General features: G+C 40.5%; 1 protein-coding gene across 1 annotated transcript in view; it reads left to right on the forward strand.

Moving 5' to 3' along the window:
- LOC143929796 (ovostatin-like) overlaps nt 1–15,685 on the forward strand; it is a 201,808-nt gene that overhangs the window by 56,785 nt on the left and 129,338 nt on the right. Inside the window, exons 12-16 of the mRNA XM_077453773.1 lie at nt 5,645–5,872; nt 8,218–8,275; nt 10,659–10,801; nt 12,148–12,297; nt 15,306–15,467. Coding sequence (XP_077309899.1) covers nt 5,645–5,872; nt 8,218–8,275; nt 10,659–10,801; nt 12,148–12,297; nt 15,306–15,467 — 741 coding nt within the window. The remainder of the gene's footprint in view (nt 1–5,644; nt 5,873–8,217; nt 8,276–10,658; nt 10,802–12,147; nt 12,298–15,305; nt 15,468–15,685) is intronic.

The raw sequence follows: 15,685 nt of genomic DNA on the forward strand, positions 1-15,685 counted from the left end.
CTTATCTACTCAGGAGTCTGTGTGACCTACCCATGAACACTTTGATATGCAGTACATGCTGGGTAGTGTATAAAAGGGACTGCAGCAGCCATATTTGGTCTCTTGGAACCACGTTGCCTGCCTGTGTGGAACAGTGTGTGAGGTTCAGACGCATTGGTAGATTGTCCTCGCGGAGTGCATACCGGACTGTTTGCTGGGTGACTGGACGGAGCCAAGAGCTGGTGATCAGACCGACAGGGATCAGAGATGCTTGTTGGAGTAGCAGAGAGCCGGATCCAGTCGGTGTGACAAGGAGCATCTGGCCTTATCAGCAGAAAGAAGCTGCAGCTGTAGGACTCAAGCCATCACTCAGAACTCTGATCCGATTGGTGAGCGGGTTGCGGCCCACCGTTTAATCTATTACAAATACTTAGACTTACTAATAGGCCTTGCTGGAACCTGTTCCACAGAAGTGCAACTGAGCAACTGACACTTAGTAGGCCCAAGGCCCGTTACACTTTGGTATCTAAGTGTGATTACAAGTTTCTGGAGTTACACCTGGAGTGTTCCAAGTTAACTTTCTTTACTTACCTCTTTGGATTACAATTATTTGAGAAACTATTTAAGGTAGCGAGGAAAGATAAAGGAGGAAATATAATAAGCGAGGCCTCACGTTAGACTTTAAATAAGGGGAGCTCCCAGGTCTAGATAGTAAAATACCTGCATGCTGTTTATTGTATTTGACTGTTCTATGCTGTGCTGACGTTCTACATTGGAACAGTGCAAACTCTGTAACCACCTATTTGCTATATGTTCAGTAAAAGTATTCCTGTTTAAGAGTACAAGTGTGTGGTTTACTGTCTTTCCCCACCAGGTGGAGCCAGAGGATCCTGGGGGATTGACACAGGTACATTATATTGTTTACACTGTATTGTATTATTGCACCACAGCTGTGCCAAGGGGACAGTCATTCAGAAGGGGGGTCTCAGAGTGCAGGCCCAATTGAAATCAGCAGCTCCTTCGGGGGTCAGTGCTACACAGGACGAGCCCCCACGTGTAGCACTGACACCCTAAGGAGCTGCTGATTTAAATTGGGCCTGCACTCTACTGAGAAACCCCCCCCCCCCTTCTGAATGACCCCTTGGCACAGCTGTGGTACAATACAATGTAAACAATATAATGTACCTGTGTCTATCCCTCAGGATCCTCTGGCTTCACCTGGTGGGGAAAGAGTAAAACACACACTTGTACTCTTAAACCGGAATACTTTTACTGAAAATATAGCAAATAGGTGGTTACAGAGTTTGCGCTGTCGTTCCAACGTAGAACATCAGCACGGCATAAAACGGTCAAATGCAATAAACATCATGCAGGTATTTTACTATCTAGACCTGGGAGCTCCCCTTATTTAAAGTCTAACGTGAGGCCTCACTTAATATATTTCCTCCTTTATCTTTCTTCGCTAGCTTTAAATAGTTTCTCAAATAATTGTAATCCAAAGAGGTAAGTAAAGAAAGTTAACTTGGAACACTCCAGGTATAACTCCAGAAACTTGTAATCACACTTAGATACCAAAGTGTAAAGGGCCTTGGGCCTACTAAGTGTCAGTTGCTCAGTTGCACTTCTGTGGAACAGGTTCCAGCAAGGCCTATTAGTAAGTCTAAGTATGTGTAATAGATTAAATGGTGGGCCGCAACCCGCTTACCAATCGGATCAGAGTTCTGAGTGATGGCTTGAGTTCTACAGCTGCAGCTTTCTTCCGCTGACTAGGCCAGATACTCCTTGTCACTCCACCGATTGGATCCGGCTCTCCGCTGCTCCAACAAGAATCTCCTACCCCCGTCGGTCTGATCACCAGCTCTTGGCTCTGAGAACCTCACACACAGTTCCGCACAGGCAGGCAACGTGGTTCCAAGAGACCAAATATGGCAGCTGCAGTCCCTTTTATACCCTGCCCAGCATGCACTGCATATCAAAGTGTTCATGGGTAGGTCACACAGACTCCTGGGTAGATAAGGTCAAAATTACCAAAGTAAACAGTCACTTCCTGTTATCTTTCAACACCATAGAAAAGAAAAATGGCTAAGTTCCAGGTCGCTATATGGCATCCAATTCTAGTGAACACATTGTTCATAGGTTTACATTGTACTTCACATTTATTGCATTAATACTCTATTATATCCCCGCTACAGGAGCATCTGTGTGTGTCGTTGCCATAGAAACATTTGTAGAGGGGAGGAGTTGGTAAGATGACCACCCTCATGTGGGGGCGCCAGAAATATTTCTGCACCCAGGCATCTGTGACCCTAGGATCGGCCCTGGCCGCATGCGCTGCCCGCAAATCGGCACTGAAAATCCCCACTGTCTGCCAGACAGTCATCAGACAGCCGGCATGAGCAGCACACACATGCAGTGCGAGTGCTGCTTTTTATTTGATCAAGGAGAGGGCCGTGGGTGGGGTGGCGGGGCCTTGAGCTCCACTGACGCTCTGGCCCTGCCCCTCTCTATGCTGCCTGCAAGCAAGCATGACCGGACTCGGAAGAATGGAGGCCTCGGTAGGAGGAGTCTGACCGTGGCGCAGAGTGGGGTCAAATGAAACTAGCTCCCTAGTAGTGTGGAGGAATTGTTCAGATTTGGAGCTGAGCTGGCCAGGAGGACAAGGTAGGTCTTTCTCCTCCCTTGGTTCCCACACCCCATGTGCAGAACTGGAAAAGTAGAAAGTTTTAAAATTTGATGGGCACACTGGCTGCGTGTGCGGAGTTTGATGGGCACAGTGGCAGCATTCTTTCATCTTTGGGTCAAGAAAGACTGAACAGTTTAGTTTTACTTGTCATTGATATTATCAGTGAGTTTGCCAAAAGAAAAGTTAGAACTAAAAAAATTGTAGGGAGTTTCTTACTGCTATAATCTTTAAAAGGCATTTGCATTACATTACAGTATTTTTAGTCTGTACAAAGCCAGTTATTTTCAGTGTTCTGGTGTGTGGAGATGTTTTTAATTGATCTATTGTAGCGGTCATCGATAAAGGACGAGAATGGTGGGGGGTGTGTGTGGGGGGGGGGGGAGCAGCATTAAAGGACCCGGCCTTGGGATGGCAAAGGGAGTAAATCCGAGCCTGATTACACCATGGAAAGTTCCCTTTTTTCTGTTTCTGGGTGACAACTGGCATACATTCGAGAGTCCCTGTAACATCCTATTATTGGTCTATTGGTCACATTGTGTTCCTGTGTTAGACGCCCTCTGAGCTGCTTGCCCAGGATATCCTAAGATAAAATCCCTGGCTGGGTGTTTAGCCGCAAGCTATTGTTGCTTGCCTTCCGGTAAGCGTGTATTTCTTATGGTGTTCAGCACTCATTGGCGACGGAAGATTGCACTTATTCATCACATTTCAGTTGTTTAACCAACAATTGTTTGTTTGGACATTGTCTCACATTCACTTTAAGACCATGTCCCATTACATGTTTTTTTTATAAATCTAAAGGGGAATGCCCAATATGATTTTTTATTTTTTTGGGTCAGCTTTTTTGAAGATTGTACAGACTAATTGTATGTGTGGTCATCAGAAAGGGATGGATTAATAGAGGGATGAATGGGTTGAAGCAGGGTGAATGAATGGAAAGATGGACAGATTCATGGATAGAGGAATGAATGGGGATGGAGGATGTATGTAGTGTGAGTAGCTGTTACGCATTGACCTGGTTTTTCCCCGGACCAACTTCTTCCCCCCCCCCCCCCAGAAGAGAACCTTAATGAACACCCCTAAACATGCCTCTCGCACAGGGCCCAGTTGTCCTTGTTGGAGCTACTGCGTCTCTTGAAAGAACCCACCCGGTCACTGTTGGATTCCCTGGTCTGTCTCTTCTGTCGGATGAGGGAGATGGCTATAGCTGCAGCCATGGTTGGTGTGGGGAAGGCTGCAGGTGTGCTGAATCCTCCCTATATTATTCTCCAGGATGATAGAGGGATCAGAGCTTTCCCATCACTCCCAGTCCTGGAAGATCCCAACAGGCTGGAAGATCTAGGAGAGAGGGGTCGGTCACAGAGTGCTATTCCTCCTAGGTGGAGAACATGTGTAGTATGGCAACACATCCCTGAGCCAGGCACCCTACATTCTTCTTCAATAAGGGGACACATCCCGGGTCATCCAGAAAGGCACCCCCTGAGATCCATGTCAGCGGTGTCAATGTCAGATAAGGAGGACTGATGGAGGGGGTCCCAGGTAGGGAGCAGTGAGGATCACCCACTGTCTACACAGCACAGCCCCTCTGCACCTCTGGCGTCCTTGCCTCTCAGCATGACATTAAAGTGTAAGTTCACTGGACACCCTCCCCATTCCACCAGTCCCCCCCTTTTTTTGCTGCCCTGGGCCTTGTCAGTCTAGGTCAAGATACGTTGCCGGTAAGTGTTATGCCGTCTACACATGAGTCCGACGGGAGCTTTTCATTGTATATTCCAATCGTGTGTATGCCCCCTCAGACTTTTTACGGCAAATTCTGACTGACCTAGAAAGAGAACATGTTCTAACTTTTTCCGACTGAACCAATTCCTATCGGGAAAACCGCTCGCCTGTATGCTGTTCCAACATACCAAAAAGGACACGTTCTCTGAATAAAGTACGAGATGGAAGCTATTGGCTACTGGCTATTGAACTTCCTTTTTCTAGTCCCGTTGTACATCACCGCGTTCTTGATGGTTGGACTTTGGTGTGACGGGATGTTTTTACAACCTTTCCTGAATGATTTAACTTGATAAATAGTAACCCACGTTTAAAATGTCAGTTTTTCCGCGTTTATGTGTTTAGCAGTGTTTTGCAGCATTTGCATTTAGAGTTTCTAAAAAACAAAAAATGTGTTTTTGTTTTTTTTTAAATGGGCTAAAATGAAAAACTCCTATAAACAAAACACATGTTACCGTGTCTCCGACGTGCCAAATGTGTCATTTGGCACATCGGAAACTTTGGCGATTGAACAAATTTTTTTGCCTTAAAAAAAAAAAGCCTATCAACGCAATTGTCTAAAAACTACAGTAAACGCTCCTAACAGTTTGTTTTTTTTCCTGTAAAAAAAAAAAAAAATCCTAAACGATTATTAATACAAATGGGCACATCAGCAATCTTCATACTGCTTTTTTTTTTTTTTTTTTTTTTTTTTTTTTTTTTTTAAGCATCTAAAAAAAAAATGACTAGTGTGCATGGAGCCTAAAATGTAACTCCTTCCCTTTGTCACCTGATCTTAAACTTAAAGCTGAAGTTTAACTACTTCAATACCAGGCACTTTTACCTCTTTCCTGCCTAGGCCAATTTCCAGCACTGTCACTTTGAATGACAATTGCATGGTCATTATCATTTTGTTCACGCAAATGGTGCTGTCTTTTGGTGTTTAATAACCATTGGGTTTATTTTTTGCTGAAGGCCAAATAAAAAAAATGTAAGTTTCTTTGTTACCGTTTGCAAAATTTAAATTCTCATGAATTTAGGCCAAAGTTCTGCTACATTTCTTTAGTCTGGCCCCCCTAAAGCCTGAAGGACAGTAAACTGGCCCTTTGAAAGTTTGGAGACCCCTGCTTTAACCAAAAAAGTTTGAACGTTGTACCGTGATGTGCAAATGTTGGCTATGCCATTTTATTTTTTTCTTGCGGGTTCTAAACCTTATTTCTGCTTCTACAGGTCAGTTATAAGAACCCTGACCAGTGTTACTATGCCGAATGGAGGGACACAGACTATCCATCATCTGAACGCACTGTTTACCGTTTTTACTCCCGATCGGGTAGTTTTCTGCAGGCGAAACGCCCCACAAAAGAGTTGAGCTGTGGACAGAACTACAATATTGAGACACAGTATACCATGAACCAAGACGGTGCCGAAAGAGCAAATACAGTCACATTCTATTATCTAGTGAGTATGCTGAGAACAGGAAATTAACCCCTTAGTTTTGTTATAATTTGGAAATTTGCAACAATGTTTGTTTGTGCTATTGTACAGATTTCACAACTGTTTAACCTTTTCTGAAAACTGCACATGTTAAACTAGTTTTTTTTTTTTTTTTGTTGAAGCTGCCCTCCTCACCCCCCTTAAATTAACCACCAACATCCATAAACTTTATTAAAGTGGAATTTTACCCAGAATAACGTGATAAAAAAAATCATGTTCTTTGGCAAGGAACATACATTCCACAAAATTGTGTGCTGTAAATTGCCTCCAGCATTGTTCCTGTTTCTTCTTGCTGGTGGTAGCCATTTTGCTGAAGCCCAGAGCCCCTGAACAGCAGTACATTTTATAAAGCAGATATAAAACCATCGACTTAACTATTTAAAAAAAGTTAAATTCCTGTAATGCCAGGATTGCTGTCAATTTGTTGTCCTTAACCAAACTGTCAAATCATCAAATGACTAGTGTCATATCTGATCAAATGTGCAGCATCATGGCAAATCTAACAGAAGCAGCTTCCTTGGCTGTTAAAGATAGGAGGGTTAAATTCTACTTTAATGCCCTGTACACAAGATAGGATTTTCCGACCACAAAATCCATTTTTTTTTTTTTGTTTTCTGACGGATGTTGGCTCAAACTTGTCTTGCGTACCCACACGGTCAAACAAATCTTGTTGGCAATTCCGAACATCAAGAATATGGTGACGTACAAAGAGCTGAGAAAACTGAAGTTCAATAGCCAGTGCAGCTCTTCTGCTTGATTCCGAGCATGCATGGAACTTTGTGCGTCGGAATTGTGTACACACCATCAGAATTTCCAACAACGGATTTTGTTGGAAAATTTGAGATCCTGATCTCAAATTTTGTCGGAAATTCCGATGGAAAATGTCCGCTGGAGCCTACACAATTTCCGACAACAAGCTCCCAGCGAACATTTTCCATCTTAAAATCTGACCGTGTGTACGGGGCATAATGCTGCAAACAGATTGGCCACAAACTCAGAAGTGTCTAACAATAGAGAGCAACTGAGCATGTGCAGAGCAGGGTGAGACTGCATATTACTGGATTTTAAACAGTATAGGCACTTTATTTTTTTAAATAAATAGTTATACCTGAAAACAAGCTAGCAAGACTTAATTCTGTCTAAAGTTGCACTTTAAGACAATGGATTTAGTTCTGCTTCATGACTTGCTGTTCAGGGGATTTGGGCTTCAGCAAAATGGCTGCCTCTAGCAAGAAACAGGAGAAATGCTGGGGGCAATTTACACCACAAACTAATTTTGGCAGCATTATTAATGTAGAGTGTATGTTTCTTGCTAAAGAATCTTTTGTCAAGTTGTTATGGATAAAGTTCTGCTTTTAAGGCTTAACATGTCTGGTATCGCTTTTACTCGGTACAACCTCATCTTTTGCATTTACAAAAAAAAATGTAATTAAAGATTTTTTTTTCTTTTTTGAAAAGTTGGACTTGATAAATCATTGTCCTAATATTGTGTGCCCTGAAAAAAGTCACTCTGCTTTTAAAACACATGCAATATTTGGGAGGGTTTAACTAATTTTCAGGCCTAATGTGTAGCACTGACCCCCAAAGGAGCGACTGGTTTGATTGGGCTTACCGGTACCTTCTTGACCTTATGTAAGTCTAGGGGTTTCCCGAGGTAGATGGCCCAAAGAACTGCAGAAACTGACACTGGATCCACTTTTGGAATATTTATTTGAGAAAAAGTAGACCGTCTCTCAATGAAGGATAGAGGGTTGGGTAGGAAGTTCAGATACTCTTGGAACTGCAAAACATAGGAAGTCTCACTATAGAAATCCAGAGAATTACTGCTCACAACTGGATTCTCACAGCTACCGGTTATACCTCATCTCACTAGGCCTAGCAGCCGATAGTGTTTAAATGAAGCAAAGTCTCTGCCACAGACTTGGATGTAGAACACGTGAACAAAGTCTCTGCCACAGATTTGGATGTAACTGAGAGATGTAGATAAATTTAAAGTGCTATCATACAGTACCAGTATCTTGCAGCTGGTCCGGCGATACCGTATGAGTGTAGATTCACTTGGTGTCTTTCAACTGAGCCTCCAGGCTCTTTCTGAGAAGCCAGCCTTATGCGTGGCCTTCTCCCGAAGAGTCCTCCCCTGGTTGCTTCTCCAGTTGCTGGGTCTCTCCACAGATAAGACGGCATCGGACCACCTTTGAATTCTTTTATCGTTATACATTTATATTTTTTTGTTATTGATTACAGGTTTAATGTCTCCTTCTCTCTCCCCCCCCCCCCCCCTCCATTTTTTTTTTTTTTTTTTTTTTTAGGTCCTGTCAAGATCAGAAATTGTTTTCAATGGTGAGCAAGATGTTGATTTGACCAACTGTAAGTATTTTATGTATGTTGTAAATCTTAAAATTATACCAAAAAATATATAACGTACCCACTACCTAGTGTCCCTGTAATCAGTTTTTCATGAAATTAATAATATAATTCCAAATTTTTTCTACTTGATTGCCTGATTGGAATGAGCAGTGCACATTAGTTGTGGTCATGTACACTGCTCCATGCACACTACAAATCCCATAGGCCATAGTTGCATGTAATAAGCAAGAGGGTGGGAACATAAAGAATGAGCGTAGATGCCATCTAAGATCAGTCAGATCACAGCAGCAAGTCAGAAATTTTCTCATTCATGTAGTTGATTCATCTCAACATATTTCACTAATCACTGGCTTCATTGGGAGAATACTGAAATGAGAAGAAAACCAAAACCGCACAGGGTGTTACTGAAGAATAATACTTCCTGTGGGTGATGCTTGGAAGCATTCTTTTTAGCCCTTGTACACGCGGTCCGACATTTCCGACCAACTGATTTTGTTTTGTTACGGCGGGCCTACATTCAGGCTAGTAGCCAATAGCTTTGGTCTTGTAATTTGATCTGAGCATGTGTGGCACTTTGTCCGATCGGATCATGTTGTCGGAAAATTTTATATCCAGCTCTCAAACTTTGGTCGGACATTCCGACGGAAAAAGTCAGATGGAGCCCACACACGGTTGGATTATCCGACAACACGGTCTGGACATTTTCCATCGGAATTTCAGACCGTGTACAAGGGCTAACGCATCCAATGCCGTTTTGTCTTTGGTGAGATTCCTTCCATCGGATTCCTATTTGAATTTGTGATTGATTGAATTGTATTCCTACAGAATTTCATCCTGACTGAAAAATAAAAATAAAATATCTATATACTGTAGCATGTGTAAAATTTCTAACAAAAAAGGTGAAACCTATGAGCCGTGCACCCTGGATCAATCAATGAATGAATATAATGTATAATTAAATATAATTTTCAGTAAAGAGCAGCCCGTAGTATAACCAATGGTCAAAGTGAAATGAATAAATTCATACACTCTCATTTACATGTGACAAAAATAACAATTAACATAACAAAATAAACAATAACGTCCATAAACCACCACCAACGGATCTTCAATCATGTGCACAGTGAGGTAGACAAATTCAGTGGAGAAAAATTTGCCGTCTTCCACCAGTTTAGGCAAACATTCTACTCACCAGAGTAAAAAAACATATGTAAAGCGCTCCCTCTTTTCCAAAAGAATACTGCTTATATAAAAAAGAGTAACTTGCATATCAATATTCTTTAAAAAGTGCATAAAACAAAGCAGGCACGCCAGATCGTGTTCCACCTGAGCTCCAGTACAAAGACAGAAGTGACGTATTGCACACTATGCAACTGATGTGTTTCATCAGCAAAGCCTGACATCATTGGAGGGTCATGTGATCCTGATGACGTCAGATGATGCTGATGAAACGCATTTAGTTGCGTGAAGCGTCAATCCTGCCTTTGTATTGGAGCGCAGGTGGAACGTGATCTAGCATGCATGCTTCGTTTTTATGCACTTTTTAAAGGATATTAATACGCAAGTTACTACTTTTTTATATAAATAAACTGGCCACAAGTTGCACTGTGGAGTTCTTTCCTTGAGTTATGATCCTCATCTTCATTTGGCTATATTATCGGCGAGGGTCACTTGCATTGGTGAATATATCTTTATACACATCTCTGCCTATCTGACATCTGTCATTGGTGTCTGATCAGTCTGGTGAGTAGGATGTGTAAAATTTCTATTTGGTGGTATTTAATCACCACTGGGTTTTTTATTTTTGCTAAATAAATTTTAACCACTTCAATACAGGGCACTAAACGCCTTCCTGCCCAGACCAATTTTGAGCTTTCAGCGCTGTCGCATTTTGAATGACAATTGTGTGGTCATGCTACACTGTACCCAAATACAATTTTTATAATTTTTTTTCCCATAAATAGAGCTTTCTTTTGGTGGTATTTGATCACCTCTACGGTTTTTATTTTTTGCTAAACAAATAAAAAAAGACTGAAGTTTTTTTTTTTTTTAGTTTTTTTTTCAGTTTCAAAACTTTGTAAATGTGTTTTCTCCTTCACTGATAGGCACCGATGAGGTTGCACTGATGAGGTGACATTGACGGGCACTGATAGGTTTACATTATCACTTAATAAAAGTTGACATTATACTCTACTCTTGTGTGATATGTAGCACCTTCAGAATCCCAAAGTATTTTGTAAATATGAAGAAATTCGTGCACACGCACTGCATTTTCCGTAATGTGTTATAATATCAAATATGTAGTCTCTATTTGATGCGGTGTCCTTTATCTCCATGCTAGCCAGTGTAATATATTGATGTATAATGTAATTTCTTCTTACAGCAAGGAATGGCTCGATTAACATCAACCTCCCTGTGACTGTGGACATGGCACCCAATGGCAACCTGGTTATATACTGCATCTTGAATGGAGAGCTGATTGTTGAGACACTCACACTGAGCATAGAGAAGTGCTTCAAAAACAAAGTAATGTGGCTGTTTAATTTTTTTTTTGCTTTATCTCCTTTTACAGTCTTTGCTGGGCCCATAGCAACTGTTTTCCTACTCCTGCACCACCTCTTCTTTATTGGTCACTATAAAAAAGGTGAAGTGCAGGGTGGGTGGAACCTCACCTAAATTTACTTGCTGTAGCTTTAGAATTGTTGCTTTAGGATCATTTTTTTACTCTTGATTTAAAAAAAAAATAGTAGTATAAAATAAAAACAACAAATTAACAATTTATAGAAAGTTTTATATTGATATTGATGCTTATATTCGATCAGTGCCAATAATATATTAACTGATCTATTAAAAGTGTGTAATTAAAAAAATACAGTATGTATGTATTACTGTAGTATTCCGCATAAACAATATAATTTTTCATTCTCAGATTTGAATATGTCCAAATACCCGAATTGCAGTATAAAATTATTTTTTTCCCGAATAACGGAACAAAATTTTGTCCCAATTTCTGAACTTCGGATTGAAATTTGAATTAACTTTTACATCGGATTTAAATTCAAACTAAGTGTATTTCTGAAATCAACTGTGTGCTATTAGTGTACAATTTGAAAATAATGCTGTTTTTGTTAAGCCAAGTGTGATTTTTAAGAGTCATTCTCATATTTGTTTTTTTTCACTTTGCTGCATTGGAATCGAAACAAAAAATCTTATTTTAGATTAGAAATTTATCGATTCAAATATTTCGAATTGAAAAAAACTGTAAATTTAAATTCTAAGACCTAAAACAAATTCTGACTACTAATTGAATGAATCAACCAAATTTGAACAAAAGTGAATAACTAGACAAACATTTTTTTTTTCTCATCATGCACGTGTCTACAAAACTCGATCTAACTTTGTGCAGTGCTAATGACAAAACTACTCATACAAAATGTAATAAAACCCTTTAAACCTCTAAAAATGTGCTACAATTTGAGGTTTATGAGGATTTTAAAATTAGTCAAACAATTGTGCACAAATGTGATGGGTTACTACATTTGCACTTTTGGAACACAAGGACTGGAGTAAAACACATGAACACTCTTCTACATTGAAGAGTTTTTTTTTCACATGGTGGATTGTTACTTTTTTTGTTTTTTGGAACCTAAGGACTTTTGATTGGTGTATTTGCATGATTGATATTTTATGATTTAGAATGTGTTACAAGTTGTATACACTTCTTTTTTTTTTTTCCGTTTTAAAATTGTATTCCATTTTGTATTAACCTTTGTTAGTGCTACACAAAGTTGATTACTGAGTTTTTGTTATTTTGTTAAATTAAAACCATCTAACTTTTTTTTTTTTTGTAACTTTGTGCTCTTGCCACGTAGGTTGACATGGCTTTCTCAGCAGAAAAGGGAATGCCGGGATCCACTGTCGAAGTTATACTCTCAGCCAGTCCAGAATCCATTTGTGGGCTCCGAGTGATTGACTCCAGCCTCTTATTACTTAACAGCTACGAGCAGTTTTCACCTGAACGTGTAAGTTATGGATGATCGGATCACTGCTAGTTTAATTGGAGGAGGCTGGGTGAATTTTAAATATAAATTTCAGCTGCTAAATTAGTAATTCCAGTGGTAGTGAATGAGGCTACTACTTCATATTTTATATTCGGGTAAAATAGGATTGAGGCCACATGGAAAAAGTGTTGTGGTCAAGAGGCTAAAATAGAATTATTTGGCTTCAACACCAAAAACGATCGATCTGGTGGAAATCCAATACAGCTTAACATCATTCCTACAGTAAAACATGGAGGTGTTAATATCCTGTTATGGGGGTGTTTCTCTTCGGCAGGGACTGGAGCACTTGTCAGGAAAATGGATGGGGCAAAATACCATCAGATGCTTAAGGAAAGTCTGCTGCCCTCTGTCAGAAATTTGTCAATGGGAAGAAGGTTTACCTTCCAATATGACAATGACCTTTGCACACAGCAAAAATTAGCACAGTGGTTGAAGGAGAAAGATGACTGTGCTTGCATGGCCTACTCAGAACCCAGATTTAAATCCTTTTGGAAAAAATGGGGAATGACTTGAAGACTGCAGTGTACAAACGGTCACCATCAAATTTAACTGAGCAGTTCTGCAAAGATGAGTGGGCAAACATTGAAAAGTTAGTAAAGATATATCCCAACAGACTAAAGGCTGGAATTTAAGAAAAATTATTCAACAAAATACTGACATAAGGGAGGGGTGCACGTGGTGATCCTTTTTCCAACTCTGAGATTCTTTTTTTTTTGCATTTTTTTTTTCTGACCTGTTGGCGTTATCTTTTACTTGGATGTTATAAGTTGCATTAGTAAATGCTGCTGGACACAAAGAACTGTCTGTCTTCATTTCAGGTTAAAGGGGGTGATTCTTTTCTAAACCCACTGTATACGTATTTTGTATGGAACTGTATTGGGTTACTATTGTATGCTGACAATTAGCGGTGGTTTAGGTCCACTACAAATAGTTTACATATGTTGTTGCTGTCTCCAAGTTACTTTTACGATATTGCATTGATGACTGTATCAGAAGAATGACTAAACATAATTTCCAATCTTTTGGTGGATTAAACAAAGTGCCCCATATATGTATTCTAGGAATGTCATTAAAGCGTATCTAAACCCAAAAGCAAACATTTTATGTATTGCAGATCACCAAAATTTAGATGTGGTGGTTGCATTAGGCTTCTTTTTCCTTCATTTTCACCTGTTGATCCTCCCAGTAACACACTTCCTGTCTTAGGCTATTTCCTCTACCTATGGAGGAGCAACAGACACCTTTGGACAGCAGAGGGTTGTGTTAGATGGACTTTACAGATGTGAGCGACTCAAAGCGCAACTCTAGGCAACACTATTTTTAAACATTTACAGGGACACATTTTTTCCTCCTATTTTTTTTTTTTTTTTGCCTTTACCCCTGCCAGTGTTAAATGGTTTGTCCCAACCCTCTAAGTGCCACTTTGCTTGACAGCTTGGCCTGTTGAACTTTTTTTTTCTGACTTACTAGCAGAATCACCAGGTGAAAATAAGGAAAAGGCCTAAAATGCATTTAATGACTGGTAAGCTGAAATACACTTTTATGCTTTAAAAAAAAAAGCCAGGCCCCCTGCCCAACATTTTTGAGGACCCCAATAAAATTTTAAGTCCGTCCCTGGGTCCTTGTGCATCTTAAATACTCCAAAAACATAATGTCCCGGCCATAATTCCCAACTTTGTTCCTGTCTATCCTGAAGTTTTTAGTGTTCCCACCCACCTTCACATGTTCCAGATATTATTATTTTCCTGCCCAACTTTGAGCATTGCAGCTCATCTTACTGGAGTCTACATAAGATAACATTAACCTAGAAAAGATGATGGGAACCCTTTGTAAAGCCACAGCAGATGTACACACTGGGTACCTCTAGAAGAGATCTCACCAATGGAGTTAAACTGTCAGTTAACGTAACTGAAAATATAATATTTTTTTGCTTCCATGAATAATACAAGCAATGGGCCAATAAAGATCCTTAGACCCCTTTCACACTGGGGCTTTTTTCGGGCATTTTTCAGGCGCTTTAGCGTTAAAAAAAGCGCCTGTAAAGCGCTTGAAAGAAGCCTCATCTGCAGTCCCAATGTGAAGGCCCAATTGCTTTAAGAGCCCTTTCACAATGTCAGCGCCCGAAAAACACTTGTAAAGCGCCGCTTAAACTAGCAGCACTTTACCAGCGTTTTTCAAGCGCTATTGGGGCGCTTTTAACCCCTGCTAGTGGTCAAATAAAGGGTTAAAAGTGCCCACAAAACGCTGCCAATAGCGTTTTTCAGGCGCTTCCCATTGATTTCAATAGGAAGGGGCGCTTTAGGAGCGTTGTACTCACCGATCCAAAAGCGCTGCAAAGAAGCTGCTTGCAGGATTTTTTTTTGACGCCCTGCCAGCGCAGCGCCTCGGTGTGAAAGCACTCGGGCTTTTACATTGGGATTGCAGTTGCAGCTTCTTTCAGGTGCTTTTTTTAACGCTAAAGCGCATGAAAAACGCCTGAAAAACGCCCCAGTGTGAAAGGGGTCTAAAAGTAAAAAAACTGCTTTACTATGGGGTTGCAAGGTTAGTCCACCGAAAGTATAAGTTATCGGTAGAACCTATTCGTTTAAATCAGGTGCTGGTTCTTATGCGTTCCAAATACTCAAATATCAAGATTTCCCATCTTTGTTCCCCTAATGAATGTATCTGCTTCCATAAACCTTCGTGTTCTTGCCCCTCCATGATGAAACTTCAAGGGTCAGTCTCTCACCACTGGTTTTCCCAGTGATCTGTTTCTTCTAAATTATGGGTAATTCACCATGTAAGAATGACACCTTCATTTAACTTTGATGGCAGCTGGGTGAAAATAGAACCTCCTGGCAGGAATATCAGCAATCATTCCAGCAACCACATAAAACTTAAATTTTGCTATAAGTTAACCTTTTAAAAATGTTAAGCATAAGGTTGACTAGATCCTGTGTCTGTAGCCTAATGTGATGTCTATGTAACAGGTACATGGCTATGGCTACTATGGGGGCTACAATGTCGGTGGTTTAGATGTGGAGGATCCAGAGCCCCAGTGTCTAGATCCAAACAAACTGGTCTTCTTCAAAGGGAACTACTATTTACCTGTCAGCAGCAACTCTGAAGGTGACAGCTACCAAAATCTTAAGGTGAGAATATTTGTAAAGCCAACTGACCCTTAGCTGACCATTGTAATGTGTAACCATGATTGGCAAAGTGAAACCAGTTTGTAGGCAAGTGCCTACATGGTAGGGATAGGGATAGGGATTATGGGCTGCCCAGGTGTGGATAGGTTAAGACTGTAGGGATTCTTAGGCTTGCACCCTATTTAGCATATAAATTGGGCAGGGAAGGATCTTATGGCAAG

Source organism: Lithobates pipiens, unplaced genomic scaffold (assembly GCF_037356315.1).
Source record: "Lithobates pipiens isolate NorthernLeopardFrog02 unplaced genomic scaffold, aLitPip1_a1.2 Scaffold_25, whole genome shotgun sequence".
NCBI lineage: Eukaryota > Metazoa > Chordata > Amphibia > Anura > Ranidae > Lithobates > Lithobates pipiens.